The sequence below is a fragment of the Poecilia formosa genome, unplaced genomic scaffold (genome assembly GCF_000485575.1).
Source record: "Poecilia formosa unplaced genomic scaffold, Poecilia_formosa-5.1.2 Scaffold943, whole genome shotgun sequence".
In the NCBI taxonomy this organism is placed as follows: Eukaryota; Metazoa; Chordata; class Actinopteri; order Cyprinodontiformes; family Poeciliidae; genus Poecilia; species Poecilia formosa.
This window is the reverse complement of record NW_006800882.1, coordinates 73,705-85,553: the sequence shown is the minus strand read 5'-3', so window position 1 is coordinate 85,553 and position 11,849 is coordinate 73,705. Positions and strand designations below refer to the sequence as shown.

At 37.9% G+C, this 11,849-nt stretch overlaps 1 protein-coding gene across 4 annotated transcripts; it reads right to left on the bottom strand.

The window, feature by feature from the left end:
• Positions 1-1,208: 1,208 nt before the first annotated feature.
• On the bottom strand, positions 1,209-11,112 carry LOC103132163 (CD209 antigen-like protein E). 4 transcript variants are annotated; one of them, XM_016667190.1, is made up of 6 exons: positions 10,892-11,112; positions 2,925-3,026; positions 2,710-2,787; positions 2,158-2,309; positions 1,920-2,044; positions 1,209-1,840 (listed from the first exon to the last, which is right to left on the bottom strand). In XM_016667190.1, exons 1-6 carry the CDS (start codon positions 10,920-10,922, stop codon positions 1,666-1,668), a joined length of 663 nt encoding a protein of 220 aa, XP_016522676.1. In that variant the 5' UTR covers positions 10,923-11,112; the 3' UTR covers positions 1,209-1,665. The 4 variants fall into 4 exon arrangements, with proteins under 4 accessions (XP_016522676.1, XP_016522675.1, XP_007543978.1 ...); XM_016667189.1 differs by lacking the exons at positions 2,710-2,787; positions 2,925-3,026 and adding exons at positions 9,185-9,262; positions 9,357-9,458 and having other exon boundaries at positions 10,892-11,109; XM_007543916.2 differs by lacking the exons at positions 1,209-1,840; positions 1,920-2,044; positions 2,158-2,309; positions 2,710-2,787; positions 2,925-3,026 and adding exons at positions 7,336-7,716; positions 7,794-7,918; positions 7,996-8,222; positions 9,185-9,262; positions 9,357-9,458 and having other exon boundaries at positions 10,892-11,106.
• Between the last annotated feature and the right edge of the window lie 737 nt (positions 11,113-11,849).

Here is an 11,849-nt window from a genome sequence, read left to right as displayed (position 1 = left end):
CTTTGGGAGGAGAGAACCAACATGTACTGGGAGAGCAAACAAAGTCCAGGAAGAAAAACCCCACTGAGCTTCCTGCTCTGATCCATCCTGTTATGAATGAATGATCATTAAACTCTGATGTGGATGTGCTGCCCTCCTGTGGTCTCTGGGTTTGTTCAGAGTTTATTTTGTGTTTTGATGTCAACATTTTGTATCAAAACTTATGAGGGACAAAACTGTAGTAATTTTTCTGTAGTTCTTTCCTAATTTTACTAAACGTTGAAGTACAGCCTGACCTCATCCATTAATTCCTCACAGTGGACAGAAGTTGATACAAGCAGCATGAACATCCTGACATCACGTTTTAAATCTGCTGAAGAAAGATTTTATGATCTGGCTTTTTTCCCTTGTTGTTGTAACTGCTTTGGTCATTCAAATTGTTTTAATGATTGTTCGTCTCACTGTTTTTATTTTCTGTTTTAATTGTTGGCAGCACAGCTGATGAAACCTGTTGCCTTGGAGCAAGAGAGTCCTGGGTTCACATCCTGACCAGGAGTCTTTCTGCCTGGAGTTTGGACCTGGTCTCCTGTGAATGTGTGGATTCTCTCTGGGTTCTCCGGTTTCCTCCCACAGTTAAAGAACATGACAGTTTAAAGGACGTCTTTAAATCATCAGTGTGTGTCTGGTTGTCTGTCCTGTGTCTCTGTGTCGTCCTGTGATGGACTGATGTCCTGTCCAGGGTGTCCCGTCTCTCTCCACTAGATGGCGGTAGGTACCAGCCCCTATTACTCTGTAGTTATGAATGAATGAATGAATGAATGAATGAATGAATGAATGAATGAATGAATGAATGAATGAATGGATGGAAGAAGACATCATTGATGATGAACAGAAACCTGATGAAATGCTGAAACAGGAAGTAAGTTCATCTGAAATTACAATCATTAGCAAACAAAACAAATAAAACACATTTAATTCTCTTATATGCTGAAGTTTTTAATAAATTGTACAGAATTTACCAGATTATAAGTTCAAAAAGAAATAATAAAAATACTTTGAGTTAAAAACATCAAATGAAAACAGGAAGGTCAATAAACAAACATGGTGGAACTTCATAAAATTATTTCCTTTGCATCAAGAACATGTTGCTTTTTAAAGGCTGTAGTTTCTATACTCCTGTTTTTTATTTAAAACAGTAAATACATTTTGAATATTTTTTCATTATTCATGTAAACAAACAGTAATACTTTAATCTCAAATGAACACATTTACCTCCAGAAAATGTTTTTCTGGTGGTAAATGTGCAGTCAGGTCTTAAACCACCAGTTAGATGTTCATCAGTTCGGCCAGATATCCTGCAGATGTATGAAACAGTAATACGTTAATCTGAAAATTAATGCCTGAAACCGAGCTGAGAGCCTGTGATCGTTAAAGAACAGGAAGCCACTTCACAGAGATGATGCTCTCTGATGCTGATATTAGTGAGCAGAAAACATGATGTAATTACCAAATGACCAGATCAAGGAAATAATAATACATTTAACAGGTGACTCTGGTGTTGGAGGCAATAAGAAACTAACAAGACAAAGAAATGCAATTTATAATATGTCAAATGTTTTGTGAAAATTAAACATTTCTGACATTATCAACGTAAAAACATCCTCAGATGGTTTTACATCCTGAAGTTCACACACCAGCTGCTGCTGTTTTCTCACAGATACTCTTCTGAGGATAATCACAGCCTCTGTCATACCAGCACTTCAGATCGTATCTGTCTTTCTGCCCCATCCTCACACAGTCCGCTCCAGGTAGATCAGACACACCCAGGTCGTCTGGCTGGCCGTAACCCCAGAAACTCAAACTAAAGTGAACAAAATGAGCTTTTAAAACCAAGAATTGAATTCTTCAAACAGACCAAAGTATCTTCGCAGCATCCAGACCTTTGATCCAGAGCTGATCCGTCAACCCAGAGCCATTCGTCTTCTTCCCCTGAGTCGGTCAGTCCGATCCAGAACTTATCCTCATCATCCTCCATCAATGAACTCAGTCTGCTCTCCAGGAACATCTGAGCAAAAGTTGATGAAAATGACTCTGTAAAAACTTTTCTGAGCTCAGATGAAGAAACTTGATGCTGAGATGAAACCAGAGAGAAGCTGAACCTGCAGCAGAGTTTCATACCTGCTCCTCTCTGCTGTCGATCTTCACCAGGTCTGATCCCAGATCAGTGCAGGAACGTCTGCTGTCAGTCCAGGAGGATTTACTGGTGGAGAAATAATAACAGTTTCCTCCATGTGGCTCCCATCCTGCTTCACACTTCAGACATGTCAGATCTTCAAAGACAAAGCCTTCAGTGAACCAGGAGGAATAAATCTCTGTAGATGTTTGTGTGGTTTGGAGACAGCAGGAGGCGTCTTCTTTCCTGCAGCTACAATCTAACTTCCTGTCTCTGTCAGTCCATCAATGTCTCTCTAACATCATTAGAGGACAGAAATCAGACAAAGATCAGATCACAAACATTTTGTGCTTTTTGCTGCTTGGTTATGTTGCTGAAGTTCAGAGAAATCATAAATCTTTTCTGAAATGAAGTCTGTTAAAAAAACTGACAGTTAGTTACTCAGTGTCTCGCTTTGTTGCCTGACTTAATTAAATTATAAATAATAAAGTAACATACAGCTGTGAATAATATTCAGCCTGAATCTGGTGGACACATGGAGACTCAGATCGTCTCACCTGAGAGATTTTTCCTCAGAGCTTCATTCTTGTCTTTCAGGGTCTGGATGGTTTGATTGGACTGGGCCTTATCAGCAGCTTGAGAAAGAAAAAAGCAGTTTGCTCGGGTGAGATTACATCAGAATTATAAAGATGAAGCATTTAATTATTTTACTTATTCTGTTTGTGATTTGGCATAAAACATTCTGTAAAATAATAAATTAACAGAAACTTACCGAGAGAACAAATAACGATGAGAGCAGCAGCCAGCAGACCGACCAGAACCAGCAGAACTACTCTCTCTGCTGACATCCTGCAGGTTCTGCTGGGGTTTTCACCTGAGGAGCATTTAGAGCAGAACCGAATCAGAACCTGGAGACAGACTCAGAAACTATCAACCATAATCATTTATGGAGATGCACTGATCCACTTTTTTCACTTCTGATATCTGAAGTTTAGTATCGGGCGTTATCCATGTGATACAGAAAAACAGCTTTCTATTGACTTAAATAAATAAATAAATAAATAAATAAATAAATAAATAAATAAATATAATCAACTGCAAATTTATCTTATAACTCTGCATCAGTACAGCACATTTAAATACACCAGCAGCTACTGAAACACATAAAAACGACTTTAATTTGTTCATTCATTGTAGATAGAGGAATAACAGCCTTTAAGATAGGAAACTGAAGCTGAGAAAAAAAACAGGTTGACTACAAAACTGTAACAAACGTTCGTTCAAATGGTTCAGAAACAGCATTTAGAAGTTCTAACATAATGTAAAATAAATGATAAGCATAACGTCACTCAGAGCACAAAGTGCAGAATTAGAATGGATAGATCTGCACTAATGGATCGGACTCATTGTCATGATTTATAATTTTTTTCAATGTCGAGACTGGTTCAGATATTAACATCAGACTGGTTCATCTCTAATCATTTAGATTATTTAACCTCTTCTGTAATTTTATGTGGAATTTAACTCAAAACTTGTGAACTGTTTTCCTTTCAGACGTTTCACATCAACACATTTCCATGAAGGCATCGCTCCTTCCTCGGTCCATTTCTGTCAAGTTCTTCCTCGTTAAAGGAAGAGTTTTGCTCCCTATCATCAGTCGCTGCTCTGTGGAAATCAGCAGGTCAAACTTTTCTCAGAGAAAAACCCAGGAGTTATTTTTTGTCCTGAAATAAACCTTTAAAGATGAACATGGCAAACCACAGCTGACCAACAGGAAACATGGCTCATTTCACTGCCTGGCTTTCATTTCCTATTTTTTCTTAATGGTAACATTATTTTCAGAAACTTTAAGCTTTATTTTCCCACTGATTCCTTCTTTTACCCTAAAAATCATAACTGGCTTAAAAACACATTTGCAGACATGATGAAAGCATTCTGGGGCGTCTGTGGTTCTTTGCGTTGACAGTCCTGTAGTCAGAAGGTTGCAGGTTGTGTCCCTGCCAGGCACACAGCAGTCTGCATGTTGGTGTGTGAGTGTGAGTACAAACGCTTTGAGTTGTTGGTATGACTACAGAAATGCTTTATTAAAGTGCTAAACCAGTCTGCACAACCATGAATGGAGTGATGATGTAATAGCAGAAACATGAAAAAAACAAACCAGGAATGAGAAATGTTGAATCTTGGAAACATAAAGGATGCACACATTTAGATTTAGTGGACGGACCAGAATCTGTAAACTTTGACTGAGCCACAGACTGATCTTTCATCAAAGATGATCAGCAGCACATAGAGACCCCTTATATCTAATGTCTACATGTTTCTACTCAGGGTACAAGAAATAAGATTAGCTATAGAGATGATATACGGCTCTACATTATGATGTCACCAGGTGACTCTGAACCATCAAAGTATTGATTACTGCAACAGAGTCTTCACAGTCTGCATAAAAACGATCAATCCTCCAGCTGCAGCTGATCCAGAAGGTTTCCTGTCAAAGCAGGAATCCCTGTTTGGAATATTCACCGACATGTTTGATGTGTGACTTTAATGGTGGCATTTGACAAAAAGTAATGTCTGTTACTGCTTTTTCAATTGGTGGCTGTATGATGCATTTAAACTTGATTGACTCTTATTAGGATATAAAGAATATCCAGAGTATGTAAGAGTGTGCAGAACCGACACATTCGGCAGCACAGATGTCAGTTTATGATTTTAGTTTTTAAACCAACTCACCTGAAATGTGTGGGATGCAGACAGCACACCAGAAAACTGAAAACTTCAGCTCTTAATGTACAAGGCCAATGTTCAGCTGCATACAGAAAGTAAAGCTGAAGTTAAATATTGAATAAATTTACTGTAAGTTTAGATGAACAGCTGGAAACTTTGGCACAGTTAGATGGATCTCACCTCTTGAATTCAGTCTAGTGAATTTCATCTCAGCTTCAGGCATGTTGCTGCTGCTGGTCTGTAACAAGTTTAAAAAAACACATAAAACTCATAAAACAGCTAGTTCAAAAGAACAAAGTCTAGGATAAATAAAAAGTAATAGATATTTAAAGAATAAATTCTTGCATTTTTGCTATAACAATGGAACCAATAAATAAAAGGACGTCCTGAAACTAAAATACATCACATTTATTCTAGAAAAAGGTTAGCACCCTTTCTAAACCTAATAACCAAAATTCTCTCTGGTTACATTTGAAAATTCTTCCAAATTGTGAACTTGATTTAAACAGTCAAATGATTCAAACCTGCTGATTTCAGATTTATTATGGTAATAATGGACTCAGTGAAACATGTTAAAACAAAGCAGAAGGAAAAATAGCAACAGGATTTTGTTGCATCTGCATGAAGCATAAATAATTAAACCTCCAAAAAGAAGAATACAAAACATAGAATTAAAAGTTACATTTAAAATTAAGATGTTTTCTGATTAAGTTTTAAAGAAGGTTTGTAATGTAAATGACAGAAAATCAAAAACAGCCATTTACTGGTAGCATCTCAGCATACAGAGTAAAATCCTCTAAGTTGTTCTGATAAAAATAATATGTTGATGTCGACTCACCTTCAGTCTCTTCTTTCCTCTCTAGACGTTTTGGAAAATGTGTCTCTTCTTTGTGTTTCACAACTTTCTAGTGAATAAAAAAATCTTCCTGGTTAAAGAGAATCCATGGTTTGCTTCCTCTTTTGTTTTAATTTAGATGTGAAAAAAAATGTTTTCTTTAGAAAAGCTGGTTTCACAAATCAGATCATTTCTGGTAGGAATTCATAAAGCTTTTTTTATTATTATTTTAAAACTAATTGCATTGTCTCTTTACTTTCTTTATAGAGATGGATTTTTAACATTTTCATTAACCAATGCTAACACATAAAATGTGGATTAAAGTTACAGATTTAATAGTAAAACACCATATTACTGATCCTCTGTATTTCTAGAATTCTCAATGAATGCAGTTGGACCAGACAAGCTTATTTTTGTAGCAACATTCATACACAAAGCAACCCAAAGGAAAGACAGAATCAGCACTGGCCGTACATCTGGGAAGGCGGGCAGAGAGATGTTGGAGTCGGGGATTCAAAAATGGTTTGAATTTCTTCTTTCTGCTGTTTTCTCCTGCTTTTCATCCACAAAGCCTCATTTCCTGCTCCTCTGTGATTTGGGGTCATAGTTCATAGTCACCAAACAGCTTTCAAAAAGTGAAAAAGTAAGATAAGAAATCTTTCCAGCTGCAATAGGATCCAGAATCAGACATGCAGTGCCTCAACCAGGAAATAGATGGCGCTGTTCTAGAACTAGAATTTCTCCATAAAAAGGGCAGAAACTAAAATACTTTCTTGACTCTGGTCCTGGGAAAACCAAGAAACAAGTTAGAAATATATTTTAGCCCAGTGTTTATGGAACAGAAGGAGATTTGAAAACCTTTTTTGTGACTGAAGAGCTGGTTCTGATCCATTTTCATGGTGTTTGGATTAGCTGCAGATGCCTGATTATTATTATTGTTTTAGTAAAGAACAGTAAAGACAGTGGTGCAGTAATGTTACCTGCTGCATTTAAAAGCATGCACCAGTTGTTCTGTGTTCTGTTTTGTCAGGACAGATTTAATTCTATCAGTGGATTTAAGATATTAAGTTGATTTAGTGACAGTCTTCCCGTTTCGGCACCAGAAATGATGTTTTCTGTCTGATCTTCGAACACACTGACTGGACCAGGACCACAGACACACAGACATGAAGTAGTCTGTCGTCACCATGAAAGGAGATTCTGTAGCAGTGCAAAATGTGTAATACAGTCAGTTTGTCCTACTTATGCAACAAAAATATATTTTTTTTCTTTCACTATTCATAGTTAATATGATCTGAGTTGCTTAAATAAGAGATTTTGAAGCTCATAAAACATAAATGTGAGAATTTTTTGCATATCAGATTCATGTCTGACTAAATTTGTTAATCTTCCTTATGAAGAGATGATAACTTGGTTTCATCTTCACTCCCTTTCCTCCAGTTTAAGCCTAAAATCATTTAATTTATTAATCCACTTTATTTCAGTTCATTTAGAGTTAAATTTCAGTTTCAAACATGTGAATGTGCTGCCCTCTTGTTTGTTCATCCATTCATCATCTCCCTGGTTCCTGTCTCCACCAGTCCATCATAGAGCATCAATAAACACACATTTCTGTGTTTTAGTTCTAGTTTTGTTTAATGTCATTTATTCTCGAAGAAAAACAAACAAAGAAATGTTTTCAGATTGAATTTGTCATTGCTCACCTGCAATGACAAATGTCTAAAGCAGAATTAGAAATGTTCAATGTGTTTCTAACCAGAGTGTGAAGCTGTTACAGATCAGATTAGTGAGAATTTAGGAGATTTAACCTGAAATCTAAACACAAACAGATGAACTGGTTCCTGCTGCTTTCTCACAGATGCTTTTCTGTGGAACCAGGCAGGACTGATCATACCAACACTCCAGATCAGTCACATCATGTTTTCCCATCCTCACACAGTCCTCTCCATCTTTGTTCTTTTCGGTCCAGTTATCAGGCTCTGTACCAAACCAAAAGCTCAGTCTAAAGGTAAGAAACAGATAGACTTGGTTAAATCAAACAACTTTGTCTGTACAAGATCAGTGTTTGCATAATTAAACCTTTTATCAAGTGGAGATCCGTCCACCCACAACCAACTGCCTTCCTTCTTGGAGTCAGTCAGTCCGATCCAGAATTTGTCCTCGGGATGCAAGATTTTGGTTTTTAACTTTTCCACCAGGAAAGTCTGAACAGGAGAAGATGTTGAAGATGACTGAGGCTGATGAAGATCAGCGAGAAGCTGAACCTGCAGCAGGTTCATACCTGCTCGTCTCTGCTGTCGACCTTCACCAGGTCTGATCCTCTGCATCTGCATTCCTGCCTGCTCTCCTCCCAGGATAGAGGCATTAAGTTGAAATAATAACAGTTTCCTTCATGGGCCTCCCAGTCTGCTCTGTTCTTCACACATGTGTCGTCTTTGAACCAGGACTTCACTGAGTCAGGTGGAGGAAATCCCCTCTGTCCTGCAGTTACGTTCTGACTTCCTGAGTCTGCAGGAATGGGAAGAAACAAAAACATAGCCTACTTGGTGGATGTGTTATTTCTGTTTTAAGAGAAAATTAAAAGGTCTTAATGTGCCACACACACCTGCAGCCTGCGGTTAGTAACTTCAAATGACCACAAGCTTGTTTTTATGAAAACAATTGCCAGTTTTGCCACATTTTGCTGCATCTGCATCTCCTAGAGCTTTCCTTTTCCTAAAGATGCAATGTGTAGCTTTTCTAAAAAAAGAAAAACTATGTTTTAAAATATTTGTTAAAATTATCATGATGTCGTAACTTCCCTCTATGGTCCTGCAGTGATCAGAACAAATACATCACTCTGTCAGAAACAACCAATCAGAATCAGCAGGAGGGTCTTAGTGCTATTAATCAACTTGCTGCTACCGTCCTCCATCGCTCTCTGCTGCTCCACAGCTCCCTCCTGACAGCTGGCCTGCCACAAACGCTAAGGCTCAGCATAGCCACCGATGACAGCAGATAAACGGTTTTCCTGGAACTTCTGTACGATTAGCAAATTTAGAAGCACATACACATGATTGATTGACAGTGCTAGAACCCTCCTCCTGGATTTGATTGGATGTTTTTGACCGGGAGAGGTGAATTTCTTCATACAGAAATAGCAGCAGTGGGAGAAGGAGCTTGATTTTTTCACAAACTGTCTCGTCTTAAACTGTCACAACAAATATGGAAAAAACAGATTTTATAAACATTACATACTGCAGCTTAAATTCTAACTTTCTCAACTTCATTGAGATATTGGAGTTAATGCAACAATTCAGAGAAAAATGGACCAACTGTGATTGGTCCATTTAGTGTTTTAAAATCAAACCTCTAATATTTAAACTAAAAAGATAGAAAATGTTGTATTTTCCTGCTACAAGGACAGTGAAACTACAACCTAAATAATAAAGCTTTCAGGTTTGATGTTGTGAAAACCTTGAGAGTCTCACCTGAGAGATTTTTCCTCAAAGCTTCATTCTCCTCTTTCAGGGTTTGGAAATGTTGACCGGTGTCTAACAAAACAAACGCTGATGAAAGAAAATCAGATTTAACTTCATCACTTCTAACTGGCATTCATCAAACAGGAAGTGGTTTAAAGAAGGATCATCAGGATGAACTCACAGAGTCTGTAGATGACGATGAGAGCAGCAGCCAGCAGACCGGCCAGAACCAGCAGAACTACTCTCTCTGCTGGCAGCTTGGAGGTTCTGCTTGGGTTTTCACCTGAGGAGCATTTAGAGCAGAACCGGGTCAGAACCTGGAGACAGACTCACAGAAAGTAACACCTCAACCTGACATCTAACCTGAACATCTTCCTCTTTATGAATGATTTATGTGTTATCATTGTCATTTTCTCCTTTATGGACAGAAACTGACTCAGACTGCAGCTTCTGTATCACAGTTTGTGATCATGTTACGTTTCCATGGAGATATCAGTCTTCGTTTTCTGTGCGACTAATTATAACAATCAGAGAAAGATGCATTTCTCATTTCTAGTGTTTGATTTCCTCATTTTCTGCAGTGATGTAGTTTTTATTTTAATTTTAAGCTCCTGGTTATGATCTCTGTTTTCCTCTAAGTCTTGAATTCTTCACACAGGATGAGATCAGGTTTCATCTTAAGTTTTCATCTATAATTAAAAACATGTTCAATAAAATAAAGACAGAACAAAAAGTTTGATCTCAGCTCTGCTGATCTAAAGATTCAGTTTGTGTTCGATCGTTGATTTTCTGATGAAGACCACTCAGCTTCTTCATCTCCTTCCTGCTGGTTTATCAGTAATTCATTGTTTTACCTTTGCAGCTCTGTGGGCGTCTCATCATGGAGACATCAACCTGGTGCAGAACCTCAGAAGAACTTCAGTGTGTTGCTATGCATGCCTGTGTGTGTGTGTGTGTGTGTGTGTGTGTGTGTGTGTGTGTGTGGGTGTGTGTGTGTGTGTGTGTGTGTGTGTGTGTGTGTGTTGGAGGCATGGAGGCTGCACTGACCATAAAAAAAGTGTCATGGTTTTGAGAACTGAGAGCTAGCCAACAGGAAACATCATCTACGTAGCAGTTTTTAGAACATGTGTCATTTCTTGGTGGTATTAATTGTTTTTGCCTCCATTTCCAATTTTATCTCAGATAACTTCCTCAACTTTAAAGTTTTAGAAATAGTTTCTGTGAACAAACAAACCAGGTCTTAAATATATTTCCAGTGGTGCTCAAAGTGGGTCCTGGACGGCCGGCATCCTGCGTGTTTTATTCTCTTCCTGGTGGTAACAACCTTTTCTCATTAGGCCTCTAACAGCCGTCATTTGATCCAGGTGTGTTAAACCAGGGAGAGAGATGAAACATGCAGGACCCACTTTGTGCTCCACTGGTTTAGACCAGCCATGATGGTTGCTGTCGGAGAAACTCATTGTGTTTATTCTTGGTCATCTTAATTTTTAATGTCTAAATCACCTTCACTAATCATTATTCACACCATTCAGTGGTTACAGTAAAAATGTTTCAGGCAGATCATTTAATATTTAACACTTAGAAAAGATTTTAACCTTTAGTTAGTAAAAGTTTGTTTTTGACTCTTTGTACTGAGGATACAGCAGGACACAAGATGTATGATTTTACATTAAAATCATTTTATTTTAATCAGTTTATGACCATAGCAGTTCCTACCCGTTGTGTTTCCTTGTCGTCGGCTCATCATGTCGGCGCCTCAGTTTGTCCAAATTCCTGAACCAGATTCGTGAATCAAACCTTTTGGTTCAGGTGAAGCTCTGTTTCTACTTTAAAGTGGATGTAAAGACTCGTTTTAAACGCGTCGTTGCTCCTCTGCTGACTGGACCAGAAAGATGCTCTGCAGTTCCTGAATCACAGATCTGAATAAACTTTAACAGAAACAAGGAGGAGCTTTCTCTTCAGCTCTCTGGTTTGGTGGTTTGCAGCGTTTCCTCAAAGCAGGTTACTGGTCGAATAAAAAGTTTTCTTTCTCTGTAGTTTCTCATATTATTATATTTTAGCTGGAAGTTCAAAAAGCTTCAGAATTAAACATGAATGTTTGGTTATTTGAGGACTTGTGTGTTTTTCTGATCATGTTGTTGCTCCTGTAATTGTTCCATTGGGTTTCTCTCCTGATGCCCTTTTCCCACTGGCTCTACTTCAGCAGCCCATCGGCTCTGAATCATCGGTTATAGTATCTACTGTGGCTTTATTCTCTTAGTTTGATAGATTTTACCTCACAAACTGGATTCATGTTTCTCCTTCTCAAGTCTCTTTTTTATTGTTTATGTTGTATCTTGCTTCCTGTTTTATTTTTTAGTTACTTTTCCCTGTAAAGGATTTGATTAACTTGTTTCTGCTTCCAGTTTCTAATCAGCTCACCTGCAGCTTCTCCTCTCAATACTCTAATTGACTCTGACAACACAAATAATAAAAATATACATTTTTATTTACTAAAGCCACCGGCAGGACACGCCCTCAATCCACAGAGTAGAAAGTGCTGCCCTCTAGTGGTGCACTGCAAACAGCCCCGTCTACAACAACAGTGCTTTAAATCATGAGGTGATTTAAAAAAAAAATGTTATTTCCTTCTATTTACTGGAAATAACATATTTAATATATTTTGTTTGAAAAC